Here is a 19,057-nt window from a genome sequence, read left to right as displayed (position 1 = left end):
TATGATAGCAAGTTTTAATAACAGTCATTTATAATTAGTAGCGAATCATAATAATTTACTACATACTTAAAAAATATTAAAATTTTTTTTTACTAATCACTGAATATGTGTAAAAATAAATATGTATATATATGACATTTTTATTATAATCTATAATTAATATTAATCATAATAATAAAGAATAAAAAATATATAATATGAATTAACAAATATGAAATAATTATAAATACAATAAATAAATAATGTTTGGTTTTACTCCTCATTAACGAACAAATCACTGAGCGCAATTAGTATTTTTAAATTAAATATACAGAGAACCATCTGCGGGTCCTAAATATCTCATGGAAATTAACATGACGTCTATGAGTGTCCATACACCTAGACCACCAAAGCTGAACAATTTCCCGATACCTTCTTGCCAATGTCCCAAGTAAAATCTGTAAAATAAATTAATCATATATCCATATATTTAATTAGTACTTAAGTATTTTATTTGAATACCTGTCAGCACCAAAACCACCTAGTGTTATACTTAAAATTAATGCCGTCGACCATTTGTATCCCCCAGTCCAATTACAACGCAAATTTTTCATAAATTTTCGTCTTCCTAAGCATATTATGTCACTATTTACTGTACAATTCGTTCTGAAATAAATTTGATATTAAAGTAGGATTTTATTTTTAATTAGAAAAGCTTTTTCTTGTCATTTAAATTTAATTTCTTCTGATAAATGATTAAAATAAATTACCTGTAATATTGCGGAGGTGAAGCAACGGAATTACATGAATTTTTTAAATGACACTTGTGTTCCCAATGATCAGTTTGGTAACAATACCTACACATGTATTGTTTAGTAAATGATCTTTCTCCCTAAATAACAATAATTATAAAAGAATAATTTTTGTTAGATATTCATGTGAAATTTTTTAAAATTAATGTCAATAAAAATTATCATTGATGTTTAAGATCCAGATAGAGTAGAGGTACCATTGTTGGTCACTTTAGAGCCAGTTTTGGACACTTGAAAAATTTAAATAAAATAATTTATAAAAGAAGCAATGACAATTAATTTTTTAAATATTTTAAAAAATACTTTTATCTCACTGTTACAATGGAAATTTTGTTAAATACTTTTTCATTATTTAAAATAAAATATTAAATGTCAAAAAATGGAGTAGTGGCCACAAATGACACATCTACTCTATTGAAATCATAAATAATAAATTAGAGGATAAGGGGACCGTTAAATAAAACTGGTAATCAGCAAATTTAAAATGCAACGTTCCGCGGTATTTTCCAGCTTTGTCAGACTCTGCACAAAAACATGTATACATCGATATAAATATCGATATCATGTATTAATCTACCAGCCCTAAAACTACAAAACATCACACATGACATACCTCGAATCGCAGCTCAGCATTTGTTATTAATTCATGATACTGAAGTTAGCAGACGTCTAATAATTTTTGGATTTTTTTTTAGACGATAAACCAGAAGAAAAAAAATATTTGAAAAAATTGCACCTGTAGTTTTTTAAATTCTCTACATGTGTTTAACTCGGTTCCGTCACTCGTAATCCGAAGACATTTTATCCGATAGACAAAATATCCCCAGACTGAATACTCGATAGATAAAACATCCCCGACAAAATATCTTATAATATAAATAGTAGGGTACCCTTTTATCAGAAATGTTTATCAGAAATAGGTCAACACATATGCTTGGAATGGTACTGTACCCGTTTATCGAAAACCATGAATTATTTTTTCACTGAAAATATATTTTTCTGAATAAGATTTATCGACAGGACATTTTGTCTATCGGATAAAATATCTTCGGATTTCATGTCGCGGATTTTACATCGCGGATCTATTGTCCACGGATTACGATTCGTATCACGGGTTAATTCGAGGTATGTCCAAAATAAATGAACCCTTTATCCTCTAATTTATTAATTACTAATTAAAATAATTAAAATTATTGATAAATTACCACACAATCTACTGAATCAGGAACAGTACAATTGATAGTATACATTGATCCATAATCACAATGAGGATCAAGATCACAGTTCAAACAATCACCTCCCATTTCTGAACATGATTTTCCGACTGGACACAAACCATAAAGATCATCCTGCTAATATTTTAATTAACATTTTTTTAATTAATAATAAAATATATTAGTATTGATATTTAATACATACTTTTTTATTGTTATTAGCTGGTGTAACATTTGTAAAAGCGTAACTCATCATACCCTCTACAAAAATAAATAAAAATGAAATTAGTAATTAATTTAATTACAACAAATAATTAATAATTACCATATCCCATATGAACTTCTTTGACTGAGTTAAATATCAATGAAAGAATAATAAAAATAACATTTTTTCCATTTATACGAACGATATTCATCTTTATTTTATTTTCCTGTCAATAGATATGACAATTTTCAGTTTTTACTCCGCAGACATTTTTCAACCTAAAAATTATGATCATAAAGTTAAAAACTTTCGTGGTTGTTTTTAAATAAATCAATGACAAAAATACAAAATATAAAATTATGCACAAATAGAAAATGCAAAAAACTACAGGTGCAATTTTCAAATATTATTTTTTTTTATATTTTATCATTTTAGAAAAAATCCAAAAACTTTTAGACATCAGCTAACTTCAGTATCATAAAATTATTTAAAAAATATTTGATAATTATCATAAATAAACAATCAATTACACTGGAGGTTAGTTTGTAACACTTTGTTTTTTAATAATTAACACGATTAACATTATAATCATTTATATATGACATTAAATTTTGTAACAAACAGAAATTAACTCAATAAATTATAAACTATTAAGTAAAATTCAAATTTTATTGTTTAAATAATAATAATTATTGTTATATTATATAAATATATGAAATTAAATAAATATATAAAAGTAAAGTTGATGTTTTTGTTTACATTTATAAATATTACCAAGTAATTACTGTAATTGTTATTAACTTTTACTACAAAATCCAAAAAATGTCAAATAAATTTTATTTCCGCTTAATCAGCTGACATCCGGAGTCAATGTTTTAAGAAAGGTTAATAAATATATATTATTATATATATATATACAAATATATTTATATATATACCAGCATTTATTAGCCTCACTTCACATAAATATTTTCCGTGATATTAAATTATTTATTAAATGAAGATAACAATAATTAACATTCATATATTTCACATGTTAATTATTTATTTAAATGTCAGTTAATGCTAAATTTAATTTTTAATTTAAATCCAGGTAACTCTTTAATTACCATTGCAAAAATACTCTACCAATTTTTTTTATGCAAAAAATATATTTTTTTTTTCATACTTAGCATATTTTTTTGTTAATTATTACGTTAATGTAAACAAACATTTTATTTATATATATTTTTGACGTTTGTTGATACAAATATCATAAATATATGAGTTTGACAATTTGTTTCAACGGTTTTTTTACGTGGCAATATTTATTTAGCAATGCAACAAGTTCTATTGTTTTTAGATTGAATATCATTTGTTTTATTTATATATATAAGTATATTTATATTTATGTTTATAATTACAGCGTCAATATATTTACTGACTCATTTATTCAGATAATTAATTGATGGGATAAATTATGAACTCCAAGGATACAAATAACAAAGAAGGTGAAGTGGAAATAGAACTAGAGGAATCAATTGGCACAAGTACTGGCAATGTAACGTCTGATGCTGAAAAAAATTGCAAAGCAAAAATTCAAAATGGGATATGTATGTAATTTCCATAAATTATTTATATTTATTATCTTCTATATGCACTCGTTTGTTGTGTCTGCAATTCGGTTATGGCAGGAGCTACCATCAGATGTAATAAACATCTATTCTCTTGAAAGTTTGAAAAATAAAGCATTCCCTGATTAAACAACTGAATTCCATCGAATTAAACAGAATTACATTTTGAATTCTATTTGATTCAGATAAATTCTGTTGATTCGGTATCTAACTTAAAAATGAATGTTGTCTAATTCGGCAGGAAAACCAGAATTTGTCCAAATTAAAACGAATTTAAATAATTCGATTCGGTTTAATTCTGATTAATTCGAAAATAATTCTCAAATTTCTGGTTCTGAATCCGAATTAAACTGAATTAAAACGAATTTGAAATTTTTAAATCGGTTTTATTCTGTTTAATTAGAATTGAAATTTTCAATTCAGTTGAATTCTGTTTTGCAGAATTCAAATTTTTAATTCGGTCGAATCCAGTTGTTTAATCAGGGTTTTAATTTTTCTTAAATCTAGAAATTGATAGGACCTACTATCTTGTCAAATCTCACTAATATTAATTATGTGTTCAGTTTATATAGTACTCTATGTGACAATGTATATAAATTTTATATTTTTGCCATCTGGCTTTGGCATATAAATTCAATAAATAAAGAAAAAAAAATATTTCTGCGTTGTAAAAAGTTTGCAGTGAACTCGGAATGATTACAGATCTTATTTAAATCCGCATTCACTCTTCAGAGTTTTAATATTCAAATAAATTATTTTTAGGAGTTAATTTCACTCAACCGGAGTTTTAATATTAAATTAAACTCCCTTTTGGAGTGAATTTTACTCCGAGGGTATTAAATAAATAAACAGTCACCCGCCGCATTCACTCCGAATTTGCACTAAAAAATCGGGAGTGAATATGGATTTTATTTCGATCCGAATTCTCTCTGACACTCGGAATTCCGGAGTCAAAAAATGCTTTCCCCATACGAAGTAAACTGGGAGTTTGTCTTCTTAGCGGAGTAATTTTGTAGTGATCTGGATTTTACTTCAATCTGCATTCACTCTGATTCGGTGTTTTATTGTTGATTGAGATCAAATCACAAAGTCTAGAAAGATTCAAAACTAAAGCATTCAATTTCTTTATGAACCTTGAGATAGAAGGCAAACTGTGAGCTGGAAATCCTGGAAGAATCTTTTCATATCTAAAAAGTTTTACCAACATGACTTATTTAAGTCTAATTAATAGAATCATTAATTTGCTAGTAATCTAAATCCTAGTAATATTCCTGCACCGCCCTAGTGAAAATTTTTCGGACTTTTGTCCGAAAAAGTCTTTAGAACTCTGAAAAAGTTTTAGAACTCTAGAACTGAATTTTTCAGACCGAAGTCCGAAAAATTTTCACCAGGGCGTACATTTCTAGATAATTATAATTACTATTTTACTCTATACTTACGTTTACTTAAACTCTAAACATATTTTGTACTTTTGCCATTCGGCCTATGCCTTGACATTTAAATCTAATAAATAAATAAATAAAATAAATTCCTTTTAGGAGTGAATTTTACTCCGAACCGGAATTTCAAAGCTATATTAAACTTCCCTTCGAATTTCACTCCAAGGAATTAAATAAATAAACAGTCATCTGGTCCGCATTCACTCCGCAAATTTTTTAAATTGTACTAAAATATATAAATGTTAAATAAATATTATTTTATCGTAGTATCCAATGGGACATCATCGAAAATGGACAACGACAAAGAAACATTTCAATATAAATACACAAGTACAAACATACCCAGTCCGCATTCTCTATCAATAATCAGTAATTCAAATTCAAATTCAAATGTTGAATCAAATTTACCACCAGTATGTACTAACGGTTGTCAACCAGTGGCAACTGGGAGCTTGTCATCGTCATTATTACCGGGATTAAATGACAGCGACACCCCAGATGATCCAGACATGATAAATAATGTCGACTATAATTGTGGTATCAATAAGTGCCCAGCAAAAGTGTCATGTAATTCTAGTAATGAGCTTGGAGCAACGTGGTCTAATTCCTTGAATAATATTTCGAGTATCGGTTCAACAAGTCAAGGTACTTGTTGCTTTTTACGACCTAACATAAATGGTACGAGAGAGGTCGCTGGACCCAGTGGATTGTCTAGGGTATAAAATATTATTTAGTTTATAAAAATTGTGTTGAAAAAATGTAAAATAAATAATTTATTTGTTTATTTTATTTTTAAGCGTGAGAATAATGACAGAAGAGATTCTAGTTCAGGAAATGAAGGTGATGATTTTTCTGATGGTGAAGATTATTGCATATACACGTACAAAGGTAATGACGAAGCTGTTGCTGACGAAAGGCATCGAGGCAATGGACTTCTAGAGAATCAAGAAGCTGGTGGACAACAATCTAGTGGAAGATCAAGTCCAGAGATGGATTTTTTGGAAATGGATTTCGACCCTGGACCTTCTTGTGAACAGGTTAATTTTTTGTTAACTTGGTCGCAATAAATTGTAGGCAATATTTTTTTAATTTATGATATTTAATGAGTAGGATACTGGAGACAGTGATTTGGCGTCGATCAATGAAGACATACAGAATATTGCGCTGGATAATGCAGAGGCCGATTCTGTTTTTCTGAATGACTTGAGCGGCGGAAAACTACAGAGGCCAAGTGAGTCCTCACCTCAGCCTCAGAATGAACAGAATGTCAGCGTTGAATTGGAGATACAAGACAATGTACCTTTGGATAAACCTTCTACTAGTAATTCAAATCATAATCAAGTTGCCCAATGTCTACCTAGTACCAGTTCGGGAATAAGTTCGTATTATTGTTTTGCTTAATATGCTGATAGAATTTTAAATAATTTATTTTATTTTTGCGACAGGAAAAGTTGGCACCAGTCTATATAACCATGCCGGAATTCCCACAAGAGAATCACACGGTTATCATAACACAAGTGGTGATTTAATTTCACCAGGTGATAATAGAGATACTGATTCCGAATTGTGGGCTGACGCAGCAGCTATACCACTACCGGAAAACTCAACTGTCAATTGGTTAAAAGTTAACTTGAGTTCAACTCTGTGGCATAGAATGATGGCAAAAAAATTGATGCTTCATAAACAAACGGCATTCAATCAAAGCGGGGAATCTAATTTGGTTTGTAGATTGAATTCATTTTTTTATTTACAATAATGTCGCTTCACTAATTCTAAAAGTACGTATATTTTTATACGCCTTTTTGAGCCTCAGCTGCTCTAAAATTTGATTTGGCTTGAATAATTAGCGTCTCACAGCTCGGAAAGTAGGAAATCTATCAGGGAATTAACAAGCGGATGATAGTTTGTTGGGAACCTGAAAGATAGCAAGTGGAGGAAGTCCTTTACGTGGGGTATGGAGAGAAATTGCGTCTCACCACTTCCATAAGCAACCATGTTGACCAGCGCTGGGAGTCTGGTACCACGGGGGGTCATTCCAAGCCCACTTCAATCAGAGTCTCTTTATTTCCTGAGATAGTAGTAGTGTTTGGCCCAAAGAGGTAGGACTCGTGGTGGCTGTGGTTAAATACCACACGCAATGAGGATTTTTTATTATACTTCCGGTTAATGTCCACCTTAGTCGTCACTCGATTATATTTTTCGGCTGAGTGTCGTCTGGGTCGGAAGATGGGGATGACCTCGCAGCGCGTGTATGTCCAAAAGGGCGCGGAAACGGCCTCCGGTAAAACGGAGGTGGACTTCGGTCCCGATACATTAATTAATTATCAATAAAAATATGAGCCCTTCAAGAATTAGTGAGGCGATATTTTTTTGATATGTTAATAATAATAATAATTGTCGTTGATTGCAGGAAAGTGACTTGTGTAATGACAAATTAGATGATTTGCAACCGGTTGAGAGAGTAATGCTCTGGAACGAACAAGAAGCGGCTGCAAAACAAGTTACGCAGATTGCAACTTCTGCTTGCGGTGCCACATCAGCCATTAATGCCCTTGTAAATATTTTTATAATTAAATATCTTGTATACTGTCAATTAAATTTACCATATAAGATAGTTTATTTATATTAATAATAATAATTATTATTACTTTATAATTTTTAGCTCGCGTTAGACGTGCCATTTTCACCGGAAGTGTTGGTAAAAGGCGTCTCGACGAGACTTCGGGAACCAGGAACTCCATTACCGCGGTATCTATTAAGTCGATCGCGAGCAGGAGCAACTCATAAAGATCTTATTCGTGGTATTTCTCTGGCGACTAATGGCGCAGTGATAACTAAATTTTTTTCCTTCTATCCAGAACGAGCGATTTCGCTTTCACATTGGCTTCATTACTGGATTTCCCGAGGTATTTTTACTCATTAAATTTATTGTTATCAGTCAACTAAATTTTAAAATTTTTTTAAAAAAAGGCGCGGTACCAATAGCGACATTGAATTTACAAAATTGTAGTAAGGAATCTAAAATACCAGATGCTTGGCATCATCAAATGATTTTCGGAGTAAGTCAAGCTGGCATTTACTTTACAAATCCATTAGAATGTCTTCCTGAGCAAGTAATTATCCAATTAAATTATAAAAAATTAATTGATTAGAATAATAATAATAAATGATTACAAAAAATGTTTGTTAATTACAGCTTGTGTGGCATCAATTAGTAAGTCCGAGTGTTTTATTAGTGCGTCGAGATGACGTTCTAGCACATTGGAACCCATCAACAGATTTAACACCGCTCCAAAATATGGATCATCGTTGGCGAAGGCTTAACGTCCTTGGTAATTTAAAATAAATTTGAAAAACAGTTTGCTTTATGGGCCAACCCCAAAACTTCCTGCTGTTTTCGAGCTCGAGGTCCAATGAAAACTCGATTTTCAAAAATCAGACCGAAACCGAAGACCTAGTACCTGATTACTCCATGTATTTATTTATTTTTATTTTATTTATTTATTTATTTACACCAGAATACAAAGATATATACATACATACATAAAACTATCTACATATGCACCTATAGAGATGAAAATAATCATCTGTACATAGGCCTGGCGTATAACACTTGTTCCCGAAAATTTGTGATAAATCAATTCCGGTCATCTTGTTGTAACAGGAAAACAAATGCAATATCATCATTTATTGAAAATGTATGAGGATAATTGAGAATGAATGAGGATGGATGAAGATAGAAAAAAATTAGGCGAGAGTAGAGCATACCTACGCTCGCGCTTAAGGCATGCAATAGGTGAGGATAATCATGGATTTTCCTATCCATTTCCATGATTATTTCTCGCTTTCCGACGTCGGAATTCGCAAATTCGACTCCACCGTCCATCTTACGGCATTGAATAAATTAATATTTGAAACAGTGAATAAGAAATTTACTATTTTTAAGTGCGAAACTTGAAACATTTAATGAGAATGTATGAGGATAAATGAGGATGAATCAACAAATACAATACAAAGAACTGTTCCTACATACGTACATTAGGGTGGGCCGAAAATAAGACTTTTTTTGTAGAGAATTAAATTTCCGATCAAAATAAGTTGGAAAAAAAATTTTAAACAACTTCTAACTTTAGCGGGATTTGGTGAGCCTAAGATGTCGACCTAAATTTTTTTTTTTTTTTCCGAAAAATTTTTTTTTTGTACAAAGAAAAATATTTTTGGTATTAATAATGAAAATTAAAAAAAAAACGGATTTTCGGCCCACTCTAACGTACATAAAAACATGTGTAAAATACAATATCTAAATTTTTAAATAGTTACAATCCAACGTGATAATTTTAATCTAAGCAATTTTTTATGTATAGATAGACATTTCAGACTTAGGTAACATGTTGAAATATTTTATTGCTACAAATTAGAGTTTTTGCATACTTTTATTAACTCTCGGTAAGGGTATATCTCTAGCTCTAGATTTTCCTTCATAACTAATATAACGCTTTTTACAATCATTGTAGTGATATATTATCTATATTTAGTAAATATAAATATACAAATAAATGAGTGATCAGGTACTAGTTTCCTGATCGGGCACTAGGTCTCTTGCATAACAGAGTAAATTATTGAGTAACAATAAAATTGTAACATTTAGGTCAAGTGGTGAATATAATTCGAGAATCTTCAGGCCAGAGACCTCAACCAACAACAGGAACATTTAGTGCCACCCATATCCGTATTCCTGCGTCATATCAATCTGGTATTACTCTCGTAATGCGATCAGACGCAGCTGCAGCCGACGAACTACTTCACGCAGAGGAATTACCACTACTCTAGTCTCATCATAAACAAAAAGACAAGATAATTATGACAGAAGCTACGAAATAAACGAAAGAGATAAATAAATAGTGTTGGTATCATTAAACACTACACGACTGTATGTAATGATTGTAATTAAATAGCAACGAGGACTGCACAAATTAATCAGTCTTGAGCTCATAAAGTTTTTTTTTATTTTTGGCTAAGGGATGTTTCAACTAATGGAATAAACGTAACTATAACTTAAAATCCTTGCAATAGGTAATAATAATTAGACATTATAAAATAGAGTCTCCCTGCCTCGCGGACTAAGCTGTTGAAATAAAGTCGTGGGCTGGTGTATAGTTTTTCAGTTTTATATAACTGAATTTTATATAGTGTTCACTATTTATTAACTCAGGTTCTTCAACGAAAAATAATAACATTCAATTACTTTATTTTTATTAATTATTTTCTCTTCGTCTTCGACATTTGTTTAAATTTTATATTTTAAAAAAAAACTTCATCTTTGTCAAGCTTTTTTTTTTTAACTTTTAATTGGCGGTTTTTAAAAATAATAATCTAATTTTGTTTGTTTGTTGATAATTATAAAAGTAAATAACTATTTGTGTTAAGCGATTTATTAATAAATTAATAAATAGAAGTTACTTGTGTTTGTATAGAATTAAAAAGACAATCTTTAATTTGAATAAATTGTATTGTCAGAATTGAATAGTTTCCTTTTTTTTTTTTTTTATGTACATATAACATATGATTATTAATACATCATTATTACATATCAAGTGTAATTTTTCTCGGTGCGGTAATTTAGGACATGCTGAAACAGGTAATGAGATTTAGTAATTAATTTTAAATAATTATTGAATTATATTTAAAGAAAAAAAATAATAATTACCTCTCAATAAGAGATGCTCTCATAGTGGAAGTTATTGCTGATGGCGTTGCGTCGTTGAGTTTGAAAATGCTTTCAATTACAGATATTTCTGTTCCTGTAGTATCCATTCCACAAAAACTTGCCCAATCATTTACGACCATTCCTGCTGCTATAACTTCACTTCCTCTGTTAACGGTTCCAGCCTAAATAATTAAAGTTAATTAATTAAATTACTCCTTTTTAATTAAGTGAAAGACCTAGTACCCGATCGAGGAACTAGTACCTGATCACTCCAGTATTTGTATATCTATATTCAGTAAAAGTTAGTAAATATAGATTTACATATACGTGAGTGACCTGGTACTAGTTCCCTGATCAGGTACTAGTTCTCTGAATGAGTACTAATTCCCTGATCGGGTACTAGTTCCTTTACTTTACTTGGAACTTAATAGTTTGTAATGCAAATAAAATAGGGTAGAGGTACCGTTTTAGGCCACTTTAGATCCAGTTTTGGACACTTAAAAAATTTAAATAATTAACTTTTAATTCATGTTCAATGATACTTCTATCCCACTATTGAAATGGAAATTTTATTTAAAACTTTTTCATTAATTAAAATAAAGTATTAAATTTCCTAAAATAGAGCAGTGACCACAAATGGTACCTCTACCCTTTCCCTGTATTGTGAAAATATTTACCACTAAAGGCACTTGGAGAAGTGACGACAATTCATCTTGGTCCTGTATTGACGTTTTAGGATGTACTATTCCACCTTGATTTGACAAAATAGAGTATGACCCAACCAAAACATTGCTGGCAACTGTCTGTCGGAATACTTCTACGTTCAATGTGTCTGCTAAAATTTCCTCTGTCTCCTAAACATTGAATTTAATTATCAGGAAATTGATTCGAAATGAAATATTTGGCTTTTCAAGTCTAAATTTACCCGGTCAAGGTCTGGATGAACCAATGCGACGTAATCATTGCAAGCAACGACGTTTCCTAGTGCAGAAAGTCTTTCTTCAACTCTTTGGACTTTAACTGAATCCGGCAAGGAATTCCTGATGTGTTGGAGCTCTATGTCACTTGTGGAACTTGGTACCAACAGTCCATTTTTGTTACCTGAACAATCACATATATTTATTAATTTATATCAATAACTTTTTAGTTGTCAAAAGAAAAAAATAAATGAGAACCTACCGACAGTTAAACGTCCAATAATACGACAACCAGCAACTGATGCATGAATTACAGGGATGGTTTCACCCAACTCAGCCTCAAAGACACTGGAATAAATATCAATTATTAAATTACTCCAGCTCGGAATTGTTTATTTAAAATAATAAAATATTATTTTGTAAAAGTAAATAATAAAATACCTGTAGAAATTTTCAGAACCACCGATTGCTACCAGGCAATAGGAATTGGTGAGCTTTGAAAATACACCAACTTCATTACTATTTTCAAATTGTACTCTTACTGCCATTTTGCCGTTAAAAAATAAATTTTATCGACTATGTGGGAAATTATTGTTTTTATAAATTTAATACTTAGTATCAAGTTGATGGAATTTCCTCGATAGTTTATCTGGATCGGATTAAAACTCAGTTAATGTTGATGATGATTCCTGAGACAGAGGATTTTACCTTTAGCTTCAACACGAGGTTTACAGTAGTTTACAGCCTCAAACTATAATACTTTTAAGGTTACAAAATTTTATGAAATCGTAATTTTAATTGTTTTTATCGATGATTGGTAAAAAATAGTACTGTGACTTAGTACTGGGTTGATAGAGGGCTCACGGTAGGAAAATTTTAATCTGGAATATAAATAAAATTTTTTTTTAAAATATATAAACATTTTAATGCTTGAAAATAATTTTTACTTAAAAATTTTTGAATTTTGATTGGAGAAAAAAAAATGATGCTAACAGCACGTGGTGTTCCCAAGCGGTCACCCATCCAAGTACTAACCACGCTCAATGATGCTTAACTTCGGTGATCAGACGAGAACCGGTGTTTTTTTTTTTTTTATAAAGAAGTTTATTTGCCTTATTTAATTACAAGTATTACAATAAATAAAAAAAAATATATATTGTTTAATTGGCTGCAAATAACTTAAAAAATAGCCATTATTTGTATCCATGGATTTAAGGGGGTTGTTGGGCTCTTTGAGAGCAGCTGACAATCCTTGGGCTCATGTTAGAGATGTTTCTTTGATGGTTTATTGTTGTCTTTAAATGCTATGTCATTTAGGCTGATGATGTCGTTTTCGTTTAGTTTTAGTGCCATGATGTAAAAATATAATAATTTTATAAAAACTCATCTGGGCTTTTGGTCTTGTTATTAACTTATATTTATCTTATTTACAATATTTACATTATGTACAGTGAAGAGACCTAGTTGGTTTCCCAACTTGCGGTCCAGCCATTGGCTTTTCTTTTTCTCAGGGCTTTTCGATGTGGGGTTTCTTCAGATAGCCACCAATATTTGCCGCTCAGTCTATGAAAGTCTAGTTGATCTCTTTGCGGGAGTGAAGTTGAGTAGCTGAAGTTGAAATTTTCTCTTTGAAAACTATTAGAATTATAGTTTATTTTTTTATTGTGTCTGGAGCGATGAAAATGGTAAATTATTGGGATATTGTTGCTATTTTGGATGAGATCTTTTTTATCAAAGTATGGGAACATGTGGGGTAGGATGTATCCTGTTGAGTTGTATTTTTCAGCAGTCTCGTCTTCGATTCTGCTAATATTCTTTATTTCTTCGTTATTGATATGCGTAGTTTTCTGGTAGTAATCTCTATTTAATTTAGTGATGAAGTTGTCAATTCTTGGTATGTTGGCTCGGTTGTAGATCTCTGTGTTGCTAATGCAGTGTTTGTAGTTTGTGTGTTTAGATCTGTAGCTCCTTAAGCAAGTACGTAGGCATTTGCGTTCAAATACTCTGAGTTTCTCAATTATGGCTGCACAGGTGTTCCACCAGAGAGGTGAGGCATATGTCATGATGGGCCTAATCAATAATTGATAGCATATTACTTTAGCTTTTGGGTATAAGTGCTTGCAGTAGAAAAGTCTTTTATTCGCATAAAAGGCTTTTTTAGCTTTTTCTAGCTGATATTCTATGTGGTTGTTTAGTTTCATCATTTGATCTAGGTATATGCCTAAATATTTCACTTCATTTTTATGGGGTATTTCAATGATTGTTTTGGTGTCTGGGTGCTCTGTGCTTAACTTGAATCTTTGGATTAGCTCTCTACGATCTAGGTTGTAATGAGACAGTGGCTTTCTGAAGAGTATCGTTTCGCATTTTTCAGGATTGATTCGCAGATTCCATTGTTGGTAGAATTTATTTATGTTGTTAAGTAGCTTGTCCAGTTTATCTCTTAGCAGGCGGAGATTACTACCAGTCACGTAGACAATAAGGTCGTCTGCGAATGCTGCACTATATACGTCGAATTCAGAATTCATACCGTATAGTCTTAGTAATTTACTAGTGAATATATTAAAAAGTACTGGGGAGTTCACCGTGCCTTGCTGCAATCCTTCATATATTTTGAAGGTTAATGATGAGAAATTAAGCCCGTCCCAGGTCTTGAAAGTTTTTCCGTGGATCATGTCATAAGTTAGTAGAATAAGCCAAGAGTCAAAGTCACATTTTATCATGGTGAAAATAAGTCCTGCGAGCCATACAGAATCGAAAGCTTTTTCGAGGTCTATGAGGACGGCAGCTGTGAAGTCATTAAAATGTAGGCCTTTTAATATATCTGTGATAACTTTCTGTGCAGCATGACAAGTTGAATGTTGTCTTTTGAACCCGTATTGTTGGTCTGGGATAATTTTTTTTTCTTCACAAACCGCAACTATTAGTTTGTTTATTACTATTTCATATACTTTGCTGAGATTGGAGGTTAAGCTAATGGGTCTATAACTTGCTGGTTTCGAAGCGTCTTTATTCTTCTTAAGTATTGGGAGTACCTTCGCCTCTTTCCAGCATCGTGGATAGTAGCAATTATTTAGAGCGTTGTTAATGACGATTGTTAGTGCTATTATAATGGAGTCTGGTAGATGCTTTAATACAATAGCTGGAATCTCGTCTGGACCACTTGACAGCTTGTTTGGTAGACATTTAAGTATGTTTTTGATTGAATAAAAGTTACAAAATTTGAGTTGGTGATCTACGTTGTTTGACGGAGAAGATGACCTATTGCTGGAGTTAAACGTTGTGAATGTAGTGTTGTTATTGCGGTTTTGTTCTAGCTTTGCTTTGATTTTTTCAGCTGCTGCATCAACTATTTTTTGTAGAGGAGTTCCAGAGTTTAGGTACCGTGGGGAGTTAATGGTTTGGTAATGCTCGCCGATGATGTTAAGTTTATCAGCAGGGTTTGTTATTAATATATTGTTGTTGTTCATAACTGCTCTTGTCAAATCAATTGGATTATTCATTAATAGCTTTGAGTTAGGCTCAATTTCTTGGGCTTCTATTTCTAGAGTTCCTCTAGGACGTAGGAGTTTGTTTAATTTGGGAAAAAATTCGCCAGATTTTCGATGGTTGATTTGTTTTAGTAAATTTTCCCAGTAGCTGATTACTGCTTTGCTAAACTCTTTTTTAATTTCTTCTTTGACAAGCTTGATGACCTCTTTAGTGTAGATAATTTGTCGTTGACTATTGGCTGTATGTTTTAACTTATGTAGAGATTTGATTAACTCCGATTTATTTTTATGTAATTTTTTGATTCTTGAATTTAAATATTTGTGTACACTGTCTTGTTTTTGAAAGGTTGGTACTGTTTGGGATATCACTAATTTTATAGTAGTGGTGATGTTGGTGATGTTTTGTTCGATTTCATTTAAACTGAGGTTTCTGTCGTCCGGTGGGATGTCTTGAAAATTGTTGTGTAGCACTTCAGTGAATTTACTCCATTTGGTTGCTTTATAATTGTATTTTTTGAGTACTTTATCTTGGTTTACTGTATTGGCTAATATTGAGAATGTTAGGGCTTGGTGGTCGCTGTCGTAGTCTGCAGTAATTATTTTGTTATTGTCTAAGTTGAGTAAGTTTTGATCTGTAATGCAACAATCCAGGTATGACTGTCCTGGAGTATACGTCGGGTTATTGGCGCTATAGATTTTGGCTCTGTAGAGCAGTGCCGAGTTTTTTTCCCAGTCACTTAAGTGTTGACCACGTGCATTATCTTGAGCATCGCCCCAGATTTGTCTTTTTGCATTAATATCTCCTGCAATAACATAACTATGGTTTTGATTATTTAGACCTAGACTGTTGCAAAGCTCGTTAAGTTCATTGATGAAGTGACTTTTGGTGTTTCCTGGGGGTGCATAAATGCTAATTATGTAGAACTTTGTCGGAGAGCTATTGTCGCCATTTATATTGATGATTGTGTATTCTATTGATTTATTTTTAGAAGATGATGGGTGAGTTACCTTGTGGTATTTTATGCTATTTTTTATTATAATTGCTGTACCCCCTCCTTGCTTGTGAGGACGATCTGTCCTAATGATATCATAGTTTTTAAGAGTGAACATATGAGATTTATTAAGCTTGGTTTCACTAATTAACACCAGGTCAGGATTATGTTGCGTGATTTTCGTTGTTAATTCATGTCTTTTGTGGTTTGAACTTAGAGAGTTAACGTTTATTGATATGATTTTGAGTAGTTGTTGATTTTGGTTACTATCTTGAGTGATGTTTGCGTCTTGACATTTACTATTGCTGCCTTGATGTGCCATTATGGAAGGCCGAGGTATTGATATAGAAAGTCTAGTCGTTGTGAATTAAATTCAATATTTTGCATTCTCAGATTGATGTTCCGCATTTCTTGGGTAAGGGATGCGAATTCTTGGAACAAGTCTTTAGCCCATTGAGGTGGCTCTAGTAGGTTTGGTTCAGTATTATGATAATTTGGTTGGTTTTGATTTTGGGGTGGCTGAGTCTTGGGGTTATTATGTTGTTTAGCTTGATAGGACGTGGCGTGATCTCTTGTTACTTGGCTGTAAGAAATATTTGGCTGTATTATGCGGTTCAGCATTTCGTCCCTTCTTTGTAATCTTGTCCTCATAGACTCTTGTTTTTCGACGATTAACTTTTTTCTGAGCTCATTGGCTTGTTTTAAATACGGGCATCCAAGGTAGGATGCTGGGTGTCCTGATTGTTTGCAGTTGGCGCATGTGAGCTTGGCTTTATCATCATTTTCGGTAATTTCGCAGGCATCTTTTGGATGATTTAACCCGCATTTCACGCATCTGTATAGCATATTACAGGTAGATGCAGAATGACCAACGCGTTGACATCTTTTGCATTGCAGTATGTTATTTTTATGAAGTTGCTCCCATTTTATTTTTTGGTATGCTAGAGTCTTGATTTGAATTAAGTTATTTTTTCTACTGTTGTGCGTGATTTGGACTATGAAATGTTTTTTCGTATTGTTTTTATTTTTGATCGGGAGAGCTTTGACTTTAATAATTTCGACGTCTTGTATATTTAATTCAACTAGTTCTTTTTGAATGTCGTTCTCAGTAAAGTTACCACTAATGTTTTTAACTAGCAGCGAATGGGGCTTATTATCTTTTCGGGTGTATGAATAAAATTCAACCTCATCTTGGAGGCCTTTTATGATTTGGTCATATGTATCGTGTTCAGAGGCAGTAATTGTTTGTTTATTGTTACTGACCTGTATGGAGAATAGATTTTTGTCAATGTTTAATTTGTTCAGTTTGCTAATCGTGTCATTGATATTTTGTCCTGGTATAAAGATTGGCGGAGGTTTATATTTATAATTTTTTTTCTGCTGTTGACTTGATGTGTTTGCCTCTTTATCGCTGTTTATTTGGGTACTCTGGCTGTCAGAGTCCATGCCATCTAGTGCATTAAATTGGTTGTCGGTAACTATGGTATCTTGAGTATCAGCTGGTGAAGGTTGTTTAACCGGATGTTTTGGTAATTGCCATTCCTGGGTTTTGGGTGTAGATGCGGACTCAGGATTACTGTCTCTACTGGTAGCGCGAGATCTAGCTCCATTTAAATTCGGTTTAGGATTAAGTTTTTGTTGTTTTTTAATGTTGAAAATTTTTTCAAATTCAAAAGTTTCTAGTTTGCTATTTAATCTCGTGTTACTTCTGACCGTCACTTTGTTAGGGTTTGAGTTACCCGGTTCGTTAGCTGCCTTCCGCTTGTTATTAAGTGCCGCCATCTTTGGCGCTGCACTTTTCTTGTCGGAGGTTAGGCTTGTTGGGTTTAAATTAATTTTTCTTTATTAATAAAGAGCTATTTAGCCTTGATTTAATACACAGTCCCTGTGTCACCAACACTATCTCACTAATAAAGACTTTATGCGCAAATATTGCGTGTAATAATTTTGTTTTGTCTACAAATGATCTCTACTTCGGCTCACGATGTGCATCGTACGGCGTCAGTACGAGAACTCTACGAGAACCGGTGTGTTCATCGTGATATGGCCGTTAGCTATTATATTAAAATTGTCTTGTAGTTTATGTACACTTGCCATGAAATCATAAAACTTGGAGTAGAAATGTCAGTTGTGGCCACTGCTCCATTTTTTGACATTTAATTCTTTAATTTAATTCATAAAAAAGTATAAAAAAAAAAACTTACAAGGTAATAGTGTGATAAAAGAATCGTCGAACAAATTATGATCCTGAAGTTAACAAACAATTGAGAATTTTTGAATTTTTTTTTCGACAATTCATTTAATAGAACAAAAACAATCAAAAAAAAAATTTGCACATGTAGAAAATTACAAAAACTCTGAGTACAAGTTTTAAAAATATTTTTTTCAATCCATCGTTTTGAAAAAAAATCGATTTTTTGGATCCAAAGATTATGAGACGTCGGCTAACTTCAGAATCATCCAATTATGATCCTGAAGTTCGCAGACATTTAAAAATTTTTGAATTTTTATTTTTCAACAAATCAATTGCAAAAAAATAAAATACAAATATGCATATGTAGAAAGTTAAAAAAACTACGGCTGCAATTTTTTTTTATGGTTTATCGTCTAAAACAAAATCGAAAAATTATTAGACGTCTGCTAACTTCAGTATCATTCCTGAAGTTAACAGACAATTGAGAATTTTTG

At 31.8% G+C, this 19,057-nt stretch overlaps 3 protein-coding genes and 1 pseudogene across 6 annotated transcripts; 1 reads left to right on the top strand and 3 right to left on the bottom strand.

Moving 5' to 3' along the window:
* Positions 1–120: 120 nt before the first annotated feature.
* On the bottom strand, positions 121–3,083 carry LOC130664199 (TM2 domain-containing protein almondex). 4 transcript variants are annotated; one of them, XM_057464020.1, is made up of 7 exons: positions 2,970–3,083; positions 2,331–2,488; positions 2,211–2,266; positions 1,997–2,143; positions 750–871; positions 502–645; positions 121–437 (listed from the first exon to the last, which is right to left on the bottom strand). In XM_057464020.1, exons 2-7 carry the CDS (start codon positions 2,419–2,421, stop codon positions 302–304), a joined length of 696 nt encoding a protein of 231 aa, XP_057320003.1. In that variant the 5' UTR covers positions 2,422–2,488; positions 2,970–3,083; the 3' UTR covers positions 121–301. The 4 variants fall into 4 exon arrangements, with proteins under 4 accessions (XP_057320003.1, XP_057320007.1, XP_057320006.1 ...); XM_057464024.1 differs by having other exon boundaries at positions 1,997–2,140; XM_057464023.1 differs by having other exon boundaries at positions 2,985–3,003.
* A 69-nt stretch (positions 3,084–3,152) lies between these two features.
* LOC130663009 (uncharacterized) lies at positions 3,153–10,624 on the top strand. Its single transcript, XM_057462029.1, has 11 exons — positions 3,153–3,303; positions 3,616–3,802; positions 5,530–5,978; positions 6,060–6,299; positions 6,373–6,640; positions 6,708–6,982; positions 7,673–7,816; positions 7,925–8,168; positions 8,233–8,375; positions 8,459–8,594; positions 9,911–10,624. Exons 2-11 carry the CDS (start codon positions 3,670–3,672, stop codon positions 10,090–10,092), a joined length of 2,214 nt encoding a protein of 737 aa, XP_057318012.1. The 5' UTR covers positions 3,153–3,303; positions 3,616–3,669; the 3' UTR covers positions 10,093–10,624.
* A 165-nt stretch (positions 10,625–10,789) lies between these two features.
* On the bottom strand, positions 10,790–12,608 carry LOC130663011 (eukaryotic translation initiation factor 6). The gene is made up of 6 exons (XM_057462030.1): positions 12,328–12,608; positions 12,149–12,234; positions 11,895–12,070; positions 11,647–11,823; positions 10,970–11,151; positions 10,790–10,891 (listed from the first exon to the last, which is right to left on the bottom strand). Exons 1-6 carry the CDS (start codon positions 12,432–12,434, stop codon positions 10,882–10,884), a joined length of 738 nt encoding a protein of 245 aa, XP_057318013.1. The 5' UTR covers positions 12,435–12,608; the 3' UTR covers positions 10,790–10,881.
* A 264-nt stretch (positions 12,609–12,872) lies between these two features.
* On the bottom strand, positions 12,873–12,998 carry LOC130664342 (5S ribosomal RNA; annotated as a pseudogene).
* Positions 12,999–19,057: the final 6,059 nt, after the last annotated feature.

The sequence above is a fragment of the Microplitis mediator genome, chromosome 2 (assembly GCF_029852145.1).
Source record: "Microplitis mediator isolate UGA2020A chromosome 2, iyMicMedi2.1, whole genome shotgun sequence".
NCBI lineage: Eukaryota > Metazoa > Arthropoda > Insecta > Hymenoptera > Braconidae > Microplitis > Microplitis mediator.
The sequence above is the reverse complement of the archived record's forward strand: the minus strand, read 5'-3'. Positions and strand labels throughout refer to the sequence as shown.